Genomic DNA, 23,214 nt, shown 5'->3' on the forward strand with positions numbered 1-23,214 from the left:
CGTCGGGGCTCTGGTATTGGCTTACAATTTTCAATTATACATGTTTTCGTCGAACAAGCCATTTCAACACACAAATCGCAAACCGAACTAATGTAGACGAAGCTTAAGTTCAAACTGCATACAATATTCACATCCATCATAAATTGTAGTTAAACCTATTGAAAAGTGACAAAATATAAAGGGAAAAATAGAAAAATGTTTATATTTAAATTGATAAAGATTAAAAACAACAAAATTAGGATACTTGCAAATTATTTCTAAAAGAACACTAGAGAAATAATCGGGTAATTGATTATTCAAATATTTTTTATGGAACAGATACTGTCACTTGAATTTAAGTTGGTGACAAATGACACCATTCGACTACTTAAAGGTTAAAGTTAAAACCGCTTCCCAACGATATTTTTCTTTTAATATAAAGCTTATCCTTGGCAAGTTTTCAGTTTTGTCGAAAGATGTTTGGATGTTAGCTCACGGACAACCTTTACACTAGCATGTTTATTAATTATGCATTATCTCCCCAGTTACAATACTGCTAGTTACGATAAATAAAAAATGATCTGTGCTTCCACGCAGTTGTAATTTATTGGTAATTTATTGGTTAAATTGAATAATTTGAATTAGTTAAATCAGCAGATTTAATGTACACACATCTTTTTAGTGGGAATAGTTCGATGTAGTGAATAATTTAATATTGCATTGTTTATCAGTTTACGGTGCACAGTCTGCCATTCGTTTTTAAATAAAAACTATCAGATTAGCCACAAATTGCAGAGGTTTGTGCCCGATTTGTAATTGTCTGTCGCATGAAATATTTTTTGACAGTTACTAATCTGATTTGCAAACAAATTGATAACATTTGCTGTAAAATTACATTACTTGCTTGTTTATGGAATAATTTAAAGACAAGCTGTACTTTATTTTATATAAATGTCCAAACCGGATATAACAGCATGTCACTATACAATTTCTCTGACAACAGGTAGTTAAAATATTTAAAAATAATCGCTACGAGAGTGTAGAAGTAAATTTTATATTGACATTTACGTACTAGATTTTTATGAATATTAGGATTAGGAATATTAGTTTACAAAAAATATTAAAATATACAAAATATATTAAGGGTCGGAATCCTGAGTTTAACAATGTAATTCTATTATGTTTTACATATATGCCACATGCCACTAGTCAGTGTCCAAGAAACGTAAAAATAGCAGGATAAAATTCGTAAATTGTTTCGAAAACCATCCAACAAACTATAGAGGCGGCAGAGTTTATAAAAATCTGCAATAAAAGACATATCTCAGACTAAGAAGCACAACTCCGACAAATAATATAAACAAAGAAACACAATTACAGATAAATCCAGGATTCATATACGCACTAGCAACATCTCAGCAAATACATGATGCTAATTATATAAATTAGTCAAATCAATCGGTCAATCAATTGGTAAACTGTCAAAATGACGACACAGTTATTAAACATGGTAAATGGAAATGCAAAGCGAATAATTTCATACGCTCATGAAATTAAAACATTTATCATAAATAACAATATTGATAGTTGCAGAGACATACCTTATAGGTAAAATTACCTAAATTACCTATAAATACCAAAATATTATACCTATCATACTAACGACCCAGATAACACAGTTTCAGGGGGTCATTATACTCCGTAATTCTTGATAACTGGAAGTTTATAAGAAGAAACTTGTATACAAGCTAGCTCATCAGTAATGGGAATTAATACAGGGACACTTATAATATTACGCAGTATATTGCCCACCTAACCTTAACAATAAAAAAGAAATAAATATGAAAATGAAAGCAATATCCAAATGCTTTAACACCAAGCATTTACTAGGGGCTCCCGGTTGACAAACACAAACGACAGAGTACTGATGCTCACTAACACTAACAACAGCCTAGACTCGATATTAACAGTTGAACCTACATACGGGCCTTCATATTCTGAAAATATTCCAGACGCCATTGACTTTTTTATCACAAAGGGTATTCATACTAGACCTCCTCCTTATTCCTTAAGTTCTTGTCAGGGAGTGGTCACTTCATACTAGACATCTATCTAAAAATAGAATCCAGCTTTAAGCTGTCATCCAATTATTCTTTATTAACGTTATTCCATTTTGCTGATATAGTAAAAAACGAAAAGATACTCATTTATTAAACAAAAATACAAATTGAGTTGCTTTTAGAGAAAAACTGGATAAAACAAACCAATTAAATTATTCTCTTAAATCACAGAATGATATAGAAGTGGCATTTGAAAACATTGCCCTCAGACTCCAACCAGCTGTTTGGTTTGCAACATTATCTGTGAATAACAATACATATAAAGATAAAAACCAAATTGTAGTTAGAGAAAAAATTGCATAAAAATGGCGACTACAGAAGAAACAGATTATTCTGTCTGGCGCGTAACATTAAAAGTAAAGCAGTCTTCGTAACAAATACGGGACAACCTTCGATAATAGACAACTGCCGGTAAGGGACAAGCCCCTGTCAGAGACAACTTTACATTAGAAACAATAGGGAAAAGTCAAATATATTTGCACAAGATTTAAAAAATATTCTTTAACCCTAGGATTACGTACAAACAGAGGGAGATAACAAAATACAAAGATTTCTCGAAACACCTGATGAGATGGATCTGTCTCTTCCTAAATTTATATAACCTAATAACCAGAAAAATACTACAGAACATTTTCGAAAATAAACCAAAGGCATTTACACAAGTATTTAATATAATTCTAATAAACAAATCACTTCTAATTCTAATAATCACTTCACAATCAATGAAAAGTTGTGGAAAATCGCATGCTAGAAAATGTCACAATCAATGAGTTGACATCCCACAGGCCCATGATGTTTTAAGCCTTCTACCAATAATCTCCAAAATATTTGAGAAACTTCGCATAAAACGGTTGGAGTTGATTCCCTTAGAGCGTAGCTTAATATCACAATTGGTTTCCGCAGCAGAGAAGGAACTACAGAACAAGTTCAAAGCTTGACAAAACAGATGAATAAGGACCTGGAGAACAAGAGGTACTATACTACCGCCTTGTTGGATATCAGTCAAGATTTCGACAAGGTATTGCATAATGGACTTCAATATTAATTCAAGAAAAATCTTTCCAACCAATATTATTTATTCTTGAAATATTACATATCCGACCCTTACTTTGTAGTTCAAGATCACGAAGACCACAAAGGGAGACAATAATAAGGGAGACAATAGATGTCAATAAGTAGGGGAAACTTCCTTTTTTAGTATTAACATACAAAATTCATTATGCATGTCTCCGAAAAAGAACACAAGAACAAATAGAACTAAAATTAACCGAATACCAAGCCGAATTCAAACGGAACAAACCGAACGCAAAAAAATTTTTTTAACTTAAAAACAATTATTATTAAGATACGAACATTAAGATGTTGTAACGATAAGACTACTAAAGAGAATTGAAGTATTATTGTAAAAGCAATACCTCAATCAACCATGGGAGCTTATCGTCTATACCTTGCCTAGCTCAGTATCTCAAGGGTGAGTTCGTCTTGTCTTAAACTAGGGATTGAACCTAAGTTCTCAGTTGATAGCAAATAAGACAAATTTTAAACAAACATATTTATTTAAATGAATAAAAAAACAATAATTAACCCTGCCAAAGCTTAACAGTTAATAAGTGTTACTTATTGCTTCGATGGGCTGCTTGTGTGTTCTAGCTGTTGGTTCCTCCAATTAGAAGTTGTGGCTTCTGGAGAGCTGCAGTCACACGTGGCTGTATGTCCTGATTAGTAAAATTGAATGTGGCCAATCAATTCGATCTGGTCAATTAAGTTGTTGATAAACCAATATTTCCAATAAATCCAATAAATTGAATGAATCCAATAAAATGTCCAATAAACCAATATTTCCAATAAATCCAATAAATTGAATGAATCCAATAAAATGTCCAATAAACCAATAAACTGTCCAATAAACCAATAAACTAAAAGATAAGGAACAACTTGCATTAGAAACACATCAAAAAGAAAGGTTTAACTTCCTTGACATCATACAAAATTACACTTAAACAAATAGCGTATGGCAAGGATAAAATGAAATATGAATGTTACTACTTAGCTAAATTCTGTTAAAGAGTCCTAATGCATATATCAGAAAAAAAATGTGCTTTCGAAAAAAAGTAAGGTTACATTGAAAATTCGGTCAGAATTATAGAATAATTATCACAATGAAAGTACTTACCCCAAGAGAATTTGTAGACCATAAAAACAAGTCTTATAATAATTTTTGCCTTCTTTTATAAATTTCAAAAAGAGGCAAAAAATAATCCCACTACAGAAAAGTTGTTTTGACAGAAAGTGGGAGACTGAATGAAGTTAGCACAGATGTCATAGGATGTTGCTATAGATATCATGAAACTAGCTTGTCTGTCAACACGGAACAGAATAGTCTGCCGAACAAAAAGAGAGAGGGCGAATATTTATTCTACGGGACAGAAAGAGAGAGACAATAAAGACAGAGGAAGAAAAGAAAAACCATAGGGCGCCAACTATTTTGTAAAAAATAGTAAAAATTAAACTGAAGATAAAGAAATTAATAAATAAACAAATTAAAATGAAATAATTAGTAAAATATAAATTAATAAAGATGTGACGTTTATAACGTTACAATGTAGACCCATACTATTCACAATCGTCAATTTTAAAAAAGCTTATGATTCGAAAGACCGAGAATCACTTCAGCGTTTACTATAATAAAAACGGCTGGATCACAAAACAAGAAGACTTTTAGAGCAAACACCAACAAATACAAAATCTAAGGGCAAATTCATGGCAGAACTCTGAAGCGTTTAAGATAACTATGAAAGTTAGACCAGGAGATGGATTACTAATATTGCTGTTTAACATTGTGTTGGGCAAAGTTATATAAGAATAGGAACTACGTAAAAAAAATCACTGGAAACCAATTACACCCGGAACCACTAAAATTATCCTTTACATATCTTGCCTTGCGTATGTTGTAGACTTAGCAATAATAACAGAAGACGAACACGATTTAGATACTAAAAGAATATCTATAAAAATACAAATATCTATAAAAAAGGAAGACTTTTAAAAATACTACCAGGAAAGAAAATAACCAAAAAAAAATACTGGAGTACATAATTCCGTTTAAATAACCAACTTCCTTATCATCGCCAACATCGTTAGACAGTTATTTCGACGGGGAATTTAGGCATCCATGATTTTTCTTTTCGTATTAATTCTCGTGAAAAAATATCAATTTATTAAAAGTGTTCCATTCTTAAAAGCCAAACATAAAGCGTATATTTTACTTATGCTAATGATAATTTTGAACAAAAGACATTTGCAACAACTTTAGTTATTCGAATTATTGTTGTTAGCGTTTAATAGCAATATTAAATACATTCGTCCATATTCGTCTATTCTATCTTAGATGCATTGAAATTATGTATTTCCATATTTTTTGAAAATGAAAAGTGTGCAAAAAAAACAGCGAAATTAATTTTTATTGAAAAATTACCAGTATTTTTGTATATATATATATATATATATATATATATATATATATATATATATATATATATATATATATATATATATATATATATATATATATATATATATATATATATATATATATATATATATATATATATATATAATGCACAAACCTACATAATGATATTCGCCATGTTAATTATAAGTAAATATATTCAACAGAATAATACTAATTTCAATTTTCGTTTCAGATTGAAGATGCAATGCTTATGTTTGACAAACAGACAAATAGGCATAGAGGTAAGTTTAATTTTAGATCATAATTATTATATTTTTACAGTTATAACGTTTGCAAAATAAATGTTGTTTAAGTTATTCTACATTCTTAGTTTGGACTTTTTTTTTTTTAAACAGGTTTTGCTAAACGACATACATGCACCAAGGAAGAGGTAGTGAAAGAGGTTAGACCTATCTGCAAAGAATATTATTTTTGGTGTTAACATTAATAGAAACGTGAAGAAAATAATTACAAAAACCGACACCACCCTCTGTACATGTATATCCTCCTTCTCATTCCTTGGGCCTTTGTTAGCGCGTGGTGACACTCTAAATATTGTTAGATTGCTGTCTTCATTGGTTACGATATTGTGCCGAATGGACGGCTTCATGTAGGGGTCTTCCCACTAGAGTCTTTATTTGGTTTGCTCAACGTGATGGAGATCTTTCTCTTGGTCTTAGACCTGCTACCTTTTCTTCTACTTTCAATTGTTACATAGTTCCCCTCCTTTTGGCTATGTGGCCGAAGTAACTTAGGTATGCTCGGTTTACTTTTTCAATAGCCTGTATTTTATATGAAACTCTTCCAGAATTTATAGGTTGATTCTATGTTCTGTCCAGGACAGGCGTAGAATTCTTCTAAGGACCCACATTTCGAAGGCTTCGATATAACTTCTACCGATTTTTTAAAAGTCCATGTTTCATCTGCGTTTGTAGCCGTCTGAAAAATAAGGGAATTGGTCAACCTAAGTTAAGTATTCCTTGTTATTGTTGGGTTTTTCCATATTTAATTTAATTTAGCTTATGCGGTTTGAGCCATTCTTAATCTACGCCTGATTTCTAAGGAGCTCTCGCCATTGTTGCGTTATCAGGAAGCCCAATTATACAAATCTGTCTACTACTTCGAAACTCGCCACTTGTTGTAAGTGCGGTAGATTATTATTTGCCCTGTCTACTATTATTACTTTTGTTTTGCTGGTGGTGATCTAAAGTCCAAATTCTTTGCTTATCCGGCTTAGCCGTTCTGTAATGGTAATCATTTTGACTTCATTTGCTGCGAGTAAAAGTGTGTCATCTGCGTAACGAAGCTTACTGATTTTTTCGCCTCCTATATTATTTCCTCCATACTATTCGTCTAGTACGTTTCTCATTATATATTCAAAATGAAGTTTTGTTTAGGGCCATATCCCTTACAGTTTAATCGGAATATTTTTAAAGGAAAATTACGAAGAATAAAAATATTCACTGCAATTGTTGACAAATGTAGGAGTATAGTGGATTTCTGATTCCATTTCATTCTTTACCATGTATTTTTTTATTATCTAGTATATTTTATGGACATAAACCATAATCATCTTCTTCTTATGGTGCCTGTCCGTTCCGAACATCGGCGATCATTCTGGCTATGATGACTTTGTTGGTTGCTATACGAAATAGCTGTGTTGAGGTCTTTCTATACCATGCTCTCAGGTTAGCAAGCCAAGATATTCTTCTTCGTCCTGGGGCCCTTTTTCCTTTTTCCAATTTTACCTTGCAAAATGCGTTGAAGTAGTTCGTATCTGCCTTGATTTCTCATTATATGTACCAAGTACTGCAGCTTACGGCTCTTCACGATGTTGACCAAATCCGCAGTTATATTCATTATTCGCAGTACTTCTTCATTGGTGACTTTGTCTGTCCATGATATCTTCACGATCCTTCTGTATGACCACATCTCAAAAGCCTGAAGTTTTGATAAAATTTCCGCCATCAATGTCCACGTTTCTACTCCGTACAGAAGCACTGAGGACACATAACATTTAAGGAGCCTTATTTTTATTTCTAGGGTGAGGTCATGGCTATTGAACACAGAACTCATAGTCAAGAATGCACTTTTTGCCTTTCCGATGCGACATCTAATGTCTTGGGTATTGTCCCACGACTCATTGATTATAGTTCCCAAGTAGTTGTATTGTGAGACACGTTCAATTCTCAATCATAATCATAATTAAAAATAAACACGTTAAAAGTGTCTAGGGAATACAAAGTTTTTTTCTCATATCTACATCAATTTTGATTGCATTTTAAAAAGTGACATACGGTTATAATTCGTGATTAGGCAGCAGTGAATTTGTCTTAATTTCAGTGTAATATAATTGTTCTTTGATAAAATAATCAAACGAAGGTTAAGAAGTGCACTCATTTAATGGAAATTTTTAACATAAATGTCAATATAAAACATAAAAATCTAGTAACAAATGTGTTTAATAATCTGTGTTTCCTCCAGCAGCATAAATCACAGCATAACACCGCCTTGGCGTGCTTAAAATTAAATTATCAATTTCGTTTTGGGACAATAGGAACCATCCTTATGTAAGAAAAACTTGATAACCTTATCTATTATGAAAATTGTGCATATGTAGAGTAATCCATCTCTGAAGCATATCCCTTACAACCTCGATGAGATAAAGATCAAGCGATTGTGCTGTCCATGGTAAAAGTGTAATATCCTCAGTAAAACCAATCTATTACTGTTGCTGTAGTATGTGGCCTTAAATTGTCTTGTATGTAACGGAAATCAGGAACTGCAGCCGGTGCTAGTGGACGAAAAATTATTCCAGCCCACATCCTAACTTGTAGATCAGTATATGAACGAACCCCCTGTATCTGCCTGTGTTTCTCTTGTCAACCAGGTTTTCTACAAACTTATTTTTTTTATTTGGAGCAGAGACCCGATTTAGGGCATCTCAAGCTTTATCTGTGAATATTACAGAGCTCCATTTTTGTAAGCCCCACTGCATTATTCTGCCCTGCTAAGGAAAACCACAGCATCTGCAGTATTTATAATAATGAGTAAATGGACTTCAAAGAATCTGAAACTTTTAAAAAGGGCGAAATTTGTTACAACAATGCGGTTGGAAACAATTTTACTTTATATCAATAAATCTGTGAAAAAAGTATGTTAAAAAAAGAAGCAGTAGTTTATACTAATTTTATGCTTACTATGGCAGATACTGGGAAAAAATCGTAAGTTATATTAGGAATTGCTAAGTAAAACTACAGCATCTACGGATGTTATGTTTTTGCTGTGTTTTTTATAGAATAATGTTAAAGAAAATATAATTAAACTACAAAATAAGTTTTTGAATAATTTATTAAAAATACATATTTGTTAAAAAAACATTTATTGGACCGAATAAACTGTAACAAACAAAATTTAATACAAAAGAAAAAAAAATTAAATATAGAATGAAAAATTATCTTATTAATCCTGATCTTTCTCAAAGTTTTGCCAGAATTTTAAGCTATTTGAAGGCATTATGGTTTTGAGATTTTTTGACGGATTCTTTTTTATTCTTGATACTCCACATTGAGATGTAAATGCATGAGCGCTGGGAAGTTTTTTATTTAAAACTTTATTTTGAAGAAAATTCATTCCAAACATACTATCGGAGTTATTTCTCAACTTCAGAGAAAAAGATCCCCTGTTGGCAACAATTTCTCTTTTTTTTTCGCCACGTAAGGACGAGGCTTTATCCACTTAAAAAAAAGCTGTATGCTGAATTGTTTTTATTGTAACCTTTTTTAAATGTGCATTTCCAACAGCTATCACAAAATCGTTAAAATCGTAGGTTTTATTTTGTTTTTTTTTTTTTAAATTCACCTGATGGTGGAAGCTCATCGGCGGACATGAAGGTGTGTCCTGGTTTGAAATACTAAATACCAATATCTTGAGCAGATATAGCGCCAGAATATACAACATTTACAACGAAAAATAAAAAACTCCAATTTTTATTTTGACCTGAGCAGTTATCAACCCAAAGAGCAAAATATTCGACATACCTGTAATGTAAAAAAGAAAGCATTATATGAGCTAATCATTTTTTCTTTTCCCTGTCCAGTAATACCGTCATACCATGGGTGTGCAAAAGTTTTTTTTTCCTTTACATAGGAGTACAAAGCTTTCATTCGAGTAGACATTTTGCTTATACAAGCCGCCTTCACACGTCCATCTTTTTTAGAGCAGATAGGAGTAGAAGATTGACACACATTTTGTCTGACAAATGCTTTCGCTAATCGCGCCCATTACGTAGCAAAAATACCGCAATCGTGTATTGCTTATAATAAACACAGTAACTGCAGGCTCCGTCAAGTATATGCGGGGTTTTACCTAAGTAATGTTGTAGTTGCGGGGTTCTTCCATAGTTCCAGGCATGTTTTCGTAGATGCTAGGTTTAGAATTTCTTTCAGAATATATATTTGGGATTGTAAATACTGTACTTTTCTTAAATAATCCTGTAATCTCTCTGGATCTTATTTTCGCGCCCAACTAAATTTTCGTAATATTTGGATATGCGGTGTTTTTCCTAAGGACAACAGTATTGTGGTGCCTACCTTAACCTGAGTCCAAGATATTTGACGTAACATGGGAATCCTCAATACACGTCTGACGTACAGGTCAGCTTCATGTAATTTATTCCTCAAAGTTTTGTCACACACAGTAATATTGTGATTAGTTTTAAGGCCCCATAGACTTCACGTGCGCAGTTATACTCACTTTTCGACGAGATAATCATATCACATATCGATTCTGTCAAGGGGTAGTTTCACGTTGACGACTTTCATGTCTTTCAGTGACATTTCCATATCGACGCCACAATCGCAAAATCTAGCACCGAGACACGTCAAAATGACGTGCAACATTAGCTTTTGAAAGACCAGCCTCAATCATATTCACAGCACTTACTATTTGAACATATGTTAAATGCCGACGCTCGATGACTATCGTTGCTCTAAATGATCTTGTTTTAGTAAAATGCAGATTTTCTTTAAAACATAAAGCATTTTTTTCTTTATAATTTAAAGCGGACGTATTTGAGGCGCTGTCACTTTTGACTTAATAAAACAGTGCAATAATTAACAAGTTTATTTTTAAAAGGTTATACATCGAATAGTATGTATTAACAAAAAAGTGTTTAAGGTTGCATGAAAAAAAGTGAAATGATAGTAGTGCTCTTTAGATAGTTTTAAAGTGTGTCCTTTATATTAGTTTGATATTTCAATATAAAAAATATACTGGGAACATTTTTTTTTGTTAATAAGGTGAGTTGTTGATGTAAACCTATATTAACTAAGACAACATCTCCACTTTATACATACACTACTCAACAATTGAAGTGGATAATTTTAAAATTCCTAAAATTAACATATAAAACTATTTTTAAAATATTTGCCTGTACTATATATGCTATCTTTATTGCCAATATTTTTTGCATGTGATTTTTTTCTCCCTATTCTTATCAGCCCTTATCTCGTACAAAGAGAGACATGTTTTTCCAAACATAAATATATCATTCTTATAAAAGTGCTTGTATTGCTTTACCTGTTGTCAATAAGTCAAGAAATCTATTTATCACAAAAACATTATGCCCCAAAGACGTTTAGAGCTAGTGTAGCTCGAGCAATTAGTTAGTTGGACCCAACAAGGCATAACTTAACAAGAGGTTGCTATGAGGCTAAATGTGTCGCAAAGTGTGATAAGTTGTGCATGGAATCGGTAAGTAGCAACTGAATCTGCAACATACAGGCATGGAGAAGGAAGAAAACGATCTACAACTCGTCGGCAAAACCTTTTTGTAGTTCTGACGGTAAGAAACCCAACATTCACGGCTTCCAGAATTAACAGTATCTTCAGGCATGCTACTGGACGAGCGATTTCCAGTCAAACTGTCAGAAGACGGCTACATGCATCCAATTTAAGGGATAGAGGGCGCGCTACCCATCCACGACTAACTAGGGAGCAGCGTGCATGCAGATATCGCTGGGCGATGGAACACTATCAGTGGAATTTCGAAAATTGGAGGTTGTCTCTATACTGACGAGTCCAGATTTCGTTCGTATACGAATGATGGCCGAATATTGGTTTGGAGGCAAAGAGTACAGCGTTATAATGAAATTCTGAGAGTCGCAACCATTCTTTTTGGAGGTGGATCCGTTTGCTTGCTTATGGGGAGGCATATATTTTGACGGTCGCACGGACTTAGTCGTCTTAATTAATGAGACAATGACTGCTACACAAAATCGAGACAGAGTCATAGTACCAATAGTTGTTCCATTTTTTGGTGCAATAGGCGAATAATTTGTTCTGATTGATGATAATGCTCGCCCTCACCGTGTGAGAATTGTCAACGAGTGTGTAGAAGCTAATGGCATTACAAGAATGGAATGGCCACCGTGTTCACCTGATATGAATTGCATTGAACATATTTGGGCCGAAATGTCTAGGCAACAAAACAGGCTCCTTAAACCGCATCCAACCTTAGATCAGTTGGCAAATACATTACGCGAGATTTGGGAACGTACACCGCAGCAGTTCATCAATCATTGAATAAGATCTCTTCCAAATAGAGTTAGAGCACTAAGGCGACACAGAGGTGGACCCACACACTATTAGTTTTTCTTTTCGGGATATTAGAAATTGAGCCCGAATAGAAAGTTTAGGTCGTTAAGTTCACAATTTTTGTTTTCTATTTTTTTTTTCTTAAAGAATTTCTTTCTTTCAGTTCATCTCTATCAAAAAACCAAGTAAAAATAACTCTTTATTTATATCACTCCATTTTTCTATATAAATATATATATCTCCATTTTCATATATAAATATATATATTTATCTATATAAATATATATTTATATACATACATATATATATATATATATATATATATATATATATATATATGTATGTATATAAATATATATTTATATAGATAAATATATATATATATATATATTTATCTATATAAATATATATTTATATACATACATATATATATATATATATATATATATATATATATATATATATATATATATATATATATAAATGGATTTATTGGCCAATACAGAGATAAATTGATAAATTGTATATTTAAGTAACGTAACTTGTAACGTTCATCAAGAGCATAAACCCCAAGGATAAAAATATATACTGCAAACCAAATTTACCGTAAATTATCCTGATACTCCTTAAGTCTACAAAACAAGTCTTACTAAGGTAATATAATAACATTGTGGTGTTCGAGTTGTTTTCGCTTTTGTAGCAGGAAAGATCTATCATCATCAATTTCGTTTACATAATCCTGTACCAATTATCAACATCTACTAACTTTGAATATGTAATCTAACATATCTCAAAGTTAGCAACTAATAATAACGCCCTTTGTAATACACAATTGGATATAATTGAAAATTGTCTGTAAAGCTGACCGAAACCACTACATTAATCTGAAACTGAGGATAGACCAACTTTAGAGTTTCACTGGTCAAAATCAATAAGTCGATAGTTTGGTCTAGTTAGAGGAAGGAAATTCCAGTATTTATTTAACAATTAGTGTTACTATTACCTAACAGGTCAGTGGATGCCTTTTGAAATCGTTGTTGAATTAGGAAGGTTTCAGATATACACCAATATAGAATACGTACATTTCTCTTAAATTATACAGGGTCAACGTGAAGTTCGTTAAGAGACAGGGATGAAGTGGTAGTTCATAAGTAATGTATCCATTCAGATTCTTTTTAACATAATAAACATAATAAACGCCCTCGAAAAAAATACTGTACGTAACATGATCCAAAAGTGATTTTACTGGACTCTCAGAATTCATCTAGGAAACTTCCTACTCATTAAAATATCACGTGACAATTTTTAATTTTATAGGTTATTTTTAATAAAATCTTAAATGTTAATTTTTTGTTAATTATATAAAAGTTTTATTTTAGCTTAAAGATTAAATTTTATTATTTATTGTTTCAAAAGAAGATGAAAATTAAAAGCAGTAATTATAAATTATATTCAGATTTAGACTTGGAAATGTTTTAATGCTTTACAGTAATTAATTAATTACAGTAATTGCGTAAATTAATAGCTCTCCTATTAAAATAAACATTTATTCCCATGACAGGCCAGTCAACATATTTATATTTAAAACAATACAAGATAAAGCTTATATAGACTTTAAACAAGCTTTTGATAGTGTGAAAAGATACAAAATGCTGGAAGACCTCCAAAATATAGGTATATCAAAAAATATATCAGCCTAATAAAAATGATGTTGCAGGGTTCAAAAGCCGCAGTAATAGTAGATAGAGAACTGTCTTCCCTATTTTTGACATCAACATGGGGGTGAGACAGGGAGACGCACTTTCAACCATGCTGTTCAACCTAGTTCTTGAAGCAGGCATCAGAAAAACCAGTGTAACCACATATAAACCAAAAGAGTACAAATTACTGCATATGCAGATGGTGTCACCATTCTTAGTTGAAACAAGACACGACTATTGAAAAGGTTCGAGAAAATTGATCCTGAAGCCCAACAAAGAGGGCTTCAAATAAACGAAACAAAAACTAAGTACATGACCATCAAAAGAACACCTGAGAATAAAAATAATATAGCAATAGAAAACTATACTATTGAATGTGCGAATGCCTTCCCATATCTGGGCAAAGAAATCAATCAGAAAAATTTCGTAAGTAGCGAAATTAATGCACGTATTCCCCGTCAAAACCGTACATACTATGCTAATAAAAGATTGATGACATCAAAATTATTAGACAAAAGAACCAAAATGACTATCTACAGAACTTTGATTAGACCCGTAGTAACCTATGGCTGTGAAATCCTGGTAATGACGAAAAAAGAGGAAGCCCAACTCAGGACATTCTAAAAGAAGATACTGAGAATTCTATATGGCTCGGTGCAAGTGGAAGACGGCACATTGAGAATCTGGAGAAACGACTAGGTTAATGAACTGAATGAAGGGTATGACATTGTGAGAATTGTGAAAAGTCAAAGACTATCATGGCTGTGAAATGTTTAGCGACAAGAAGACATGAAAACGACAAAGAAGATGTTACCGTGAAAGCCGGTAGGAAGGCCCAGAACGAGATAGTTGGATGACGTGGAAGACGACCTAAAAACCATGAATATAAGACAATGAAGGAGAAGGGCACAAGAGAGATCTGAATGGAAGGACGGGCAGACAGGCAAAGACCCATCCAGGGTTATGATGCCAAAAGAAGAAAAAGAAGAAGATTATACATACAGCCAAAATAAACAACTTATAAATACAATAATTTTTAAATAAGTGTATAAACAGCTGTCACGCATATAAATAAATAAACAATTAAACAATTATTTGTGCTATTATCTACAATATTCGTATTATGTTTGGCATAACTACCTGGCGTATATTGGCTCTTATTAGCATGTAAATTATAGGTTATGAAGAACTTAGTCTACAACGTTGGTACCTACCAACGGACAACCATAAAAGGTAATCAATTGTTCGAAAACCATCCTTCTTCTTCTTCTTCAAGTGCCCTGTCCGTTGCGAACGTTGGCTATTTACATGGCAATTCTGATCTTATTTGCGGCGCTTCTGAATAGTTCGACCGATGAGAGCCCGTTCCACTTCCTCAGATTTTGGAGCCACGAGTGTCTTCTCCTGCCTGGCCCTCGCTTACTGTCTATTTTTCCCTGGAAAATCAATTGCAGTAGACGGTACTTATCGTGTCTCAATATGTGGCCTAGATATTCAAGCTTTCTTTGTTTAATTCTATTCACGATTTCTTTCTCCTTTCCAATTCTTTGGATTACCTCTGTGTTGGTGACATGTTCGGTCCAGGATATACGAAGAATGCGTCGGTACACCCACATTTCGAATGCTTCTAGTTTTCTCGTGAGCGTCCCCGTCAGCGTCCAGGCCACTACATGATACAGTAAGATCGGAGGAAACCATCCAACATTAAATATTAACAAATATCTTACTGTTCCATATACAGTCAATCCTTATATTACGAAATATTCAGCAAATACTTATTCAGTTTACTTTCACCAAAACATCACACATAAAGGTTTACTTTACCAGTATACCTAACCATATCTGTTGTAATGCAAAACATTTATATTACTATTATAATCGATGTGCAACCAAAAATAATTTTTGTATTTCGTGAGACGTCTTACATGAAAATTAATTTTTAAAATATTTTTTTTTCTCGTTATTTTTAATCATGCGGAAACCAAGCTTACAGTTCCCGCTTATTTTATTCGCATAACAACTCTTCCAAACAAAGTTCTTTGTACAAAAATTCAAAAGACTGTTACACGGAAATATTTATCCAAAATAATTTTTATTTGGATTACATTCCAACAATAACCATCTTAAACAAGATTGAAAAACTTTTCCGACAAACGACCTATATTAACTTTGCACTTTGAACTGCACTTAATAAAATTTTTAGCCGTCGAACCGTCTCCTTAGCGGCTTTATCGAGGAAAACAAGATTTTAAATCTTAGTGTTTGGAAAGAAAGTGTCAGAGATAAAAACTATTGTGATATCTGCATCTCCAAATGACAGCGAGGATCCGAATGAATTTTTAAAATTGAGGTAAGTCGGTGGCTAAATTTAACTTTTGGAATTGGGTATATTTAATTTAATCGATTTAGTTGGATTATTTGGGTCTACTTTAAATATTTGGAATAAATATACTGAGGGACAGAAAAAGGTAAACACCTACATATACTTGTTCAATTTTAATAATTTGTAGTGTACCTTATCAGTAAAATAATTAAATTTTCAGCTTAAATTGACAACTTACTCAAAAAGCTAATTCTATAATGTGTAGAGGATCCTTGATGTCTTGTACACTCAATTACACGCCTGGCTATCGTTCTGCTGAGGGATTCGATATCGGGTTAGTGGGTTGGTTTATCCCAGACATGCTAAATGGAGACAGATTAGGCGACCATGGTGACAAAGGTAAATAGTTAATGTTGATCTATAAAGGCTAACGATTTTCTTGAAACATGCGGTCTGGTTTAGGTATGGAATAAGATGAGATTCCACTACTTACTAAATATATATGACCGCATTTTCATATAACCTATGATTAAAATAAGTGATGACCTGTTATTATAAGCAATAGTAATCCACATCATATCTCCCACAATGTTATGCACGTGCCGTCCTCTGTCAAATTCTGGGTCAAGTTTTTCACCTCGTCGCCTTTTCACTCTTGCTCGATTATCGTGCATACCCATACAAAAGCAGCATGCATTACTAAAGACCACCTGATTCCATTCCTAATCCCATAGAATTCTTTTCCTACACCCGAACAAACGGTTACGCCGATGTTCAGCTGTGAGAGGTAGCAACCAATGTTGACGATAAGAAAAAAGGCCAAACTGTTGTATTTGGCGATATACCAATTATCCTTCCATGCTTGTCAAAGTATGGAAGGATAGGACCAACAATCCAGAGACCAACAGATCCTTACGCAGTATACTGCGTAATGATCTGTTGGTCCTCCTAGAAATTTCTTTTATCGGTAGAGCGTGTTTAAGCAACCCGAAAGGTCTGACAGATCGGAAACAGGTATAAAGTTGACAATATTACTGGACTGCCCATGTGCCTATGAAGCACTGGTCAATTACAGCCGGTCGTGTCCTTGAAAGGTATAAAGACCGTCAGAACCGCACTTATTAATTGACGAAATAGAGATACTAGTAAAACGTTGTGGGTCTGATAGACCCACCCGTTGACCAGAGTTTTAAGAAAAATATCATCTTTTTCTTTTATAGTTATAGGTATTTTTGTCATTTGCCTTCTTGTGGCGTTGTCGAGATGTCATACCAACTTGTTGGGGATCTACCAACAGGAAGATTTTGGTTTTGTATTTTGTATGATCTGGACCTATCCATTGTAGATCCATTCGCAGTCTTAGCACTGCATATTATTCCACAAGCTCCATTCTAGTATTGGTATTTGTTTATATAGTGAAATATTTCTACGTTTTTTAGTTAGTTGATATGGGTTTAAGTAGCTTTTTAAATAATCGGCATGTAAGATAATAATCAAAGATACTTAGTTAATAGAGTACAGAAATACAAGAAGAATTTAAGAATACAAAAAATACATTTAACTACACATAATCGGAGGCTTTTTGAATAATTTATATAAATAAGATACACAAGATATACTACAAGAAGGAATAGAAACACACTAATAATAAACTGCAGAACAGAAAATACATTCAATTATATAATTATATTGGGAGAAGCTCAAATAGTTAGAAGTTTTGCAAAACTATGAGACAAAAAAAAATAGAATAGATATATTGCACCTGCAATATATCTATAAAAATGATTAAGAACATGCGTTAATGGTGGTTAGGTCGTTCAAAATTAAAAAATAATAATCTAGAACGTATAAGGAACTAATAAAAATAAAAAAAGTATTTTGTGGAATTAAATTTTATTTCGTAACCTTAGGAAAAATAACTAAGAATGGAATTGAGATGAAACATCATATATATAAAGACAGAGAACCAGAAAGGATTTCCAGTAGGCAAATAAGATCTCTTCAATATCCTTCAAAGCAAATCGACTTTACAAATAGAATTTCGAGTTCGTTTCCCATAAAGCCTGTACATCTAATTCATTGAAGCCATTCATTGAAATCTAAAACCAAAATGAATTCTTGGACATCTCGCTTGTAACTTTTCGATTCGTTAGTTAAAAGTCTTTTTATGAATTGTGTGCTAGTTTGGGTAATAAGATAACTTTTTTTTTTATTTCAACATCTTAGTATGAATAATTTTGATTATGCTGTAAAGTTGGAAAGGTAAAAAGTCAAAATTTCTTTCACTATTTTTAAGCTTACTTTCAATTGGTCCAACAAGCTATCGGAAATGCATGATTTAAGACATCCTCTTACTTGTTTTCTGAGACAGCTTCAAATTATTTCAAGTTAATAATTTAGTAAATAAGAACAGATCCAAGTGGGCCTCACAGAGCAATAGGCAATATTTAATATTTTCAAATATTATACTAATAATTCTCTGGGGAGGGAAACATTTCTAATTGGCTGTTAAAAAAACAAGAAAAGCATGTTAAAAAAATATACACTAGAATATACGGACTTGTATTGTTTGTTAATAAAGGTTCAGAAAAACTTAGAACTATTGCCCATATTGTCTTCTATTCCATGAGTAGAATCCCTGTAACAATCGTTTATTAATTGTGAGCTTGCTTATCTTAATCCTGAAAAGATATAATCGTGGTAAGGGTACCTTGTACATCTATTTAGAATAAGCATTAAAGTTCTGAATGAAGAATTAAAAAAATATCTGAATACTCGAAAATAATCACATCTTATATGTAATGACGATTATACTGATTTATCAAAAAGCTCGCGATTATTGGAAAACACAAAATATGGGGCGCATAAGTCAATACTAGGAAAACAAAATATATTTGTTTTGCAGGAGTCTAATGAGAATTACTGCTTCACACAGATAGATATTTTAATGTAAAGAATACAATCGTCTGGGGTGAATAAATATATTAAATCAAGGAATAATCGATAATGCAAATGCAGAAAAGGACCTAAAAGTAAAATTTGGATTAACTTATATAATATTAACTGTAAAATAAACAGAATGTAATTAATCATTGTTGCTGTCTTCCGCTACTTTTAGTTATTAATAAAAATTATGATTTAATTCGAGAATTTTTTAAATTGGAAACCTTCCCTCTTTTTTTTCTTTTTAAATTAGCTCATTCGTAATGTTGTCTCTGTTATCTGGATTAAGCTGTAATGGAAATTTAGCAATTTAGCAGGTCTCATTAAGTTGATAAGTGACGCTTGCCCAGCCATCTAGTGAGTGAGTGCTTCGATCTGGACAATGTTTCAGATGGTTAGGCCAGGAACTCATTTACAAATAACATGGATTATCTATTGTTTGGATTTCAGTAGTAAATTTAAAAACTGCCTATAAACACGTTTAAAATATGTTACTTGTGTTATACTTTTATATACATTCTTGTATTTTAGAAAATGTTAGGATGTTTAATACCTACCCCACATTAATAATTACCGTGTTATGTCACCGATGTTGTTGAATGCCTACACTGAACCAGTTTTTGAAATAGCTTTAAATAATCGCCGCGAAGGTGTCAATATCGGTGGTGAAATTATTAACAACATCAGATACGCCGATGACACCGCAATAATGGCAGAGAGTCTAAAGGATCTTCAAACCCTGTTGAATGCTGTAAACAACGAATGCACTGAAAAGGGCTTAACAATCAAAGCAAAAAAAAACAAAATGGATGGTGGTCGGAAAAATTAATATCGAAGACTCAGTACTAAGATTAGATAACAAAATCCTGGAAAGGGTGAAACACTTTAGATATCTGGGTAGCTGGATTGACTGCAGGGTTGAAAGAGGAAATTTCGACCAGAATAGAACTCGCACGGAAAAACTTTATTAACTGGCGTTCTGTATTATGCAGTAGAAGTCTGTCGTTGACCACACGTCTAAGACTATTGACGTGCTACGTCTGGTCCACTTTGTTTTATGGATGTGAAACCTGGACAACAAAAATAAAAAATCTTAACAAATTAGAAGCGTTTGAGTTATGGTGTTACCGTCGCATGCACAGAATCCCGTGGACAACACATATATCTAACGAACGCGTGCTAGAGACCGTGCACAAAGAGCGAGAATTGATCAACATCATCAAAATGCGAAAGGTCCAATAATGGTCGGTCATATAATGAGAGGACCCAAATATCGCTTACTCCGGTTAATTATTCAGGGCAAAATCGAAAGAAAATGTTGGGTCGGAAGAAAACAACTGTCCTGGCTGCGTAACATTAGACAATGGACAGGTCGAACGGTCGAGGAACTGTTTCATCTAGCTGCCGACCGAGAATCATTTCATGAGTTTGTCAATATGACGATAGCCAACGCTTGAATACAAGCACGGCACACGAAGAAGAAGAAGATCATAATAATTTTCTCTGTGTGTACCTATTTATTTTTGCCATTTTATTTTAGCTGTCAAATATTAATTCTAAGCATTTTAAATCTTGGTGTTTTTTGAGATACCTGGTGAGTTTGCTACAAAGTTTTTACTATCTGTGTTACATTTTTTTTCTCGAAATTACCATATTTCGATATTGTTCTGAAGATATTTTCTTGTGTCATTTTTAAGTAATTACTATTTAAATGGAAATAAGCCACAATTAAAGATTAAAGTAAGTTTAAGAACGATTTCCGAAGTGGAAATTGAAACGTCAATAAACTTACTTTGACCGTTAATTGTGGCTTATTCCCATTTAAATAGTAATTAGCATATTTTGATTATATTTGTTAATTTCTATGGATAATATACAAATTAACTCATAATGATAATACTAAAACCTGGGGAAAGGAGTCTATTGCTAATTCTGTCAAAACTACTATAGAAAGTTATACTTAAGCAACTGATGAAGAAAATTAATAAAAGAAAACTTATATCTGACCATCAATTTGATTTACGAAACAAACATAATCACAGGATAAGAATAAGAATAAGAATCACTGTGGAACATAAGATCCATAGTGTGATAGAAAAAATCAACAATGATCTAGAAGGCAAAAGATACGGTACGTAGTGCAGCCTTTCTAGACATAAGTAAGGCATTTGATAAAAATGGCATTAAGCCGTACTTTACAAGAAACCATTCCATTCTACGAAATGATCAAATCTTATCTGGGTATGGAAATTTCAACTCAAAATAAACGCAACCCTCTCCGAAATTTTTCATATCTCTGCAGGAGTGTCACAAGTTAGCATAATGGGGCCAACCCTTTTTTTTCTTTGGAGGTGAGAATTTTCCAAAAAGTTCTGAGTCCCAAGTATGTTGGATTTAGTCGATTACGCCTAACCGTAACCGGCTGCCTACCAACTAAACTCACCTCCCCCTTTCACTAACTGACGGGCTATGACCGCTTTTAGTGAGCATAGCGTTTGTCCCGTCAGTTTTACTAATTACTCCTATCTGGCACTTTATGTGTGCGCTCTTTGACTGTTATGACGTTCCGGCCGCTCCACCACATATAGGCTTGTACTCGGACAACTAACAAAGAGTTCGTATATATTCGTATAAATAAAATTATTTAAAAGTTAAAATTAGAGATTGAGACCAAGATCTGTTAAAAGTTAAAAGAAAGAAAATTAAAATTAAGGTAAATGCTAAAAGGGTAAAAAGGTGTGAGTTAACTCCCAGCCTATCCGAGGTGGGAATTATATTAGCTTCCACTCCCCGCAGGGGCAGGACGACACAACATATTAAAAGGATGAGCAGAGTATTTTTGTTGCAGTCTCGTCTCTTTTTCTTCTTGGTTTGCTTCATGGTTTCAAATATTTTATAAATAAAATAAGGTTGGCGGTAGACAACTAAAATGTTTTGCTTCATAGATTAAGATTATAAAACAACGACAAGACCTAAAATTATAATGACATAGTCCAGGTAAAACTACACTTCCTATTTTTATTATCGACTGGCCTACAATAGTGACTGAGCGCGTCGGCCTGGCTGGTGTTTCGCCTTGTCGGTTATTGATATATTCGCGAATTCCCGTGGCGTGGCTCCTCGATTGTAACATGGGTTCGAAAACCGGAGTATGGCAGATGCTCTATTGCTTGGTTTCCCGAAATTAAGCTTTAACTTGATATGCGATCTTGGCGGGCATGGAGGGTGAGCGGGCAATGGTTGGAAAATCTTGACGAAGGTAGCCAAGAGGAAAGAGGGACTTGATGTCTAGAGCCGTCGGATAGGGTCTGGGGAGAATATGATATGTGGTCGGTGGAGTTTCATAATTAATACGGTTAATATTTGTAAGTATTTTGGAGATCCCCTATCTCTGTTTCCAATGTAATTATTAGACTTTTCCAAGTAATAATACGTATTTAATTACTTTTTTATTTTCGTCATTGCACTACATATAGATTTACAAACCCAAAGATAGAACAAACAAGTTTTTAAAAACATAGGTGTTACGAATAGGTACAAGGGGAAAGTAAGCAATATTTGTTTAAATAAGTTAGTTCTACTAACTTTTACTCATTGCCTTAAAGTAGAATTCTAAAAACGGGAAAAAAGAATAATATAATCTTTACTTATATTTAGTAGGCATCTAAATTTATGGAAGGTATGTGTAAAACATATTCAAACATGACAAACAATTATGGCAAACGAAGTCATGTGTACGAATACAAAACCACCGGAGAGACTTTTTTAAAATTTCGCGGGGACTAAAGCAGGGAGATGGGCTATCCTTAACTTTGTTTAACTTGGCACTGGAACATGCAGTTATGCAAATGCAAACTGGCCGAGTAAACCTACTGACCAACCGAACGGTTCAACTGACCGCTTATGCCGATGATATTAATATTATGAGAACATCAACAGGAGCACAGGAAACATACGCAAAGTTAAAAACGCAAATAAAAAGGCTAGATGTGGAAATTAACACAGAAAAAACAAAAATAATGGAACCGACGAGAGGAAATA

The 23,214-nt window shown here is 33.1% G+C and overlaps 1 protein-coding gene across 7 annotated transcripts in view; it reads left to right on the forward strand.

Annotated features, from left to right (window-relative positions):
• Positions 1-23,214, forward strand: part of Rbp6 (RNA-binding protein 6) — a 1,719,762-nt gene that overhangs the window by 1,213,515 nt on the left and 483,033 nt on the right. For all 7 annotated transcript variants that reach the window (XM_072525972.1, XM_072525971.1, XM_072525970.1 and 4 more), the window contains one exon: positions 5,804-5,852. In XM_072525972.1, the coding sequence (XP_072382073.1) occupies positions 5,804-5,852 (49 nt within the window). The remainder of the gene's footprint in view (positions 1-5,803; positions 5,853-23,214) is intronic.

The sequence above is a fragment of the Diabrotica undecimpunctata genome, chromosome 3 (assembly GCF_040954645.1).
Source record: "Diabrotica undecimpunctata isolate CICGRU chromosome 3, icDiaUnde3, whole genome shotgun sequence".
Classification (NCBI taxonomy): domain Eukaryota; kingdom Metazoa; phylum Arthropoda; class Insecta; order Coleoptera; family Chrysomelidae; genus Diabrotica; species Diabrotica undecimpunctata.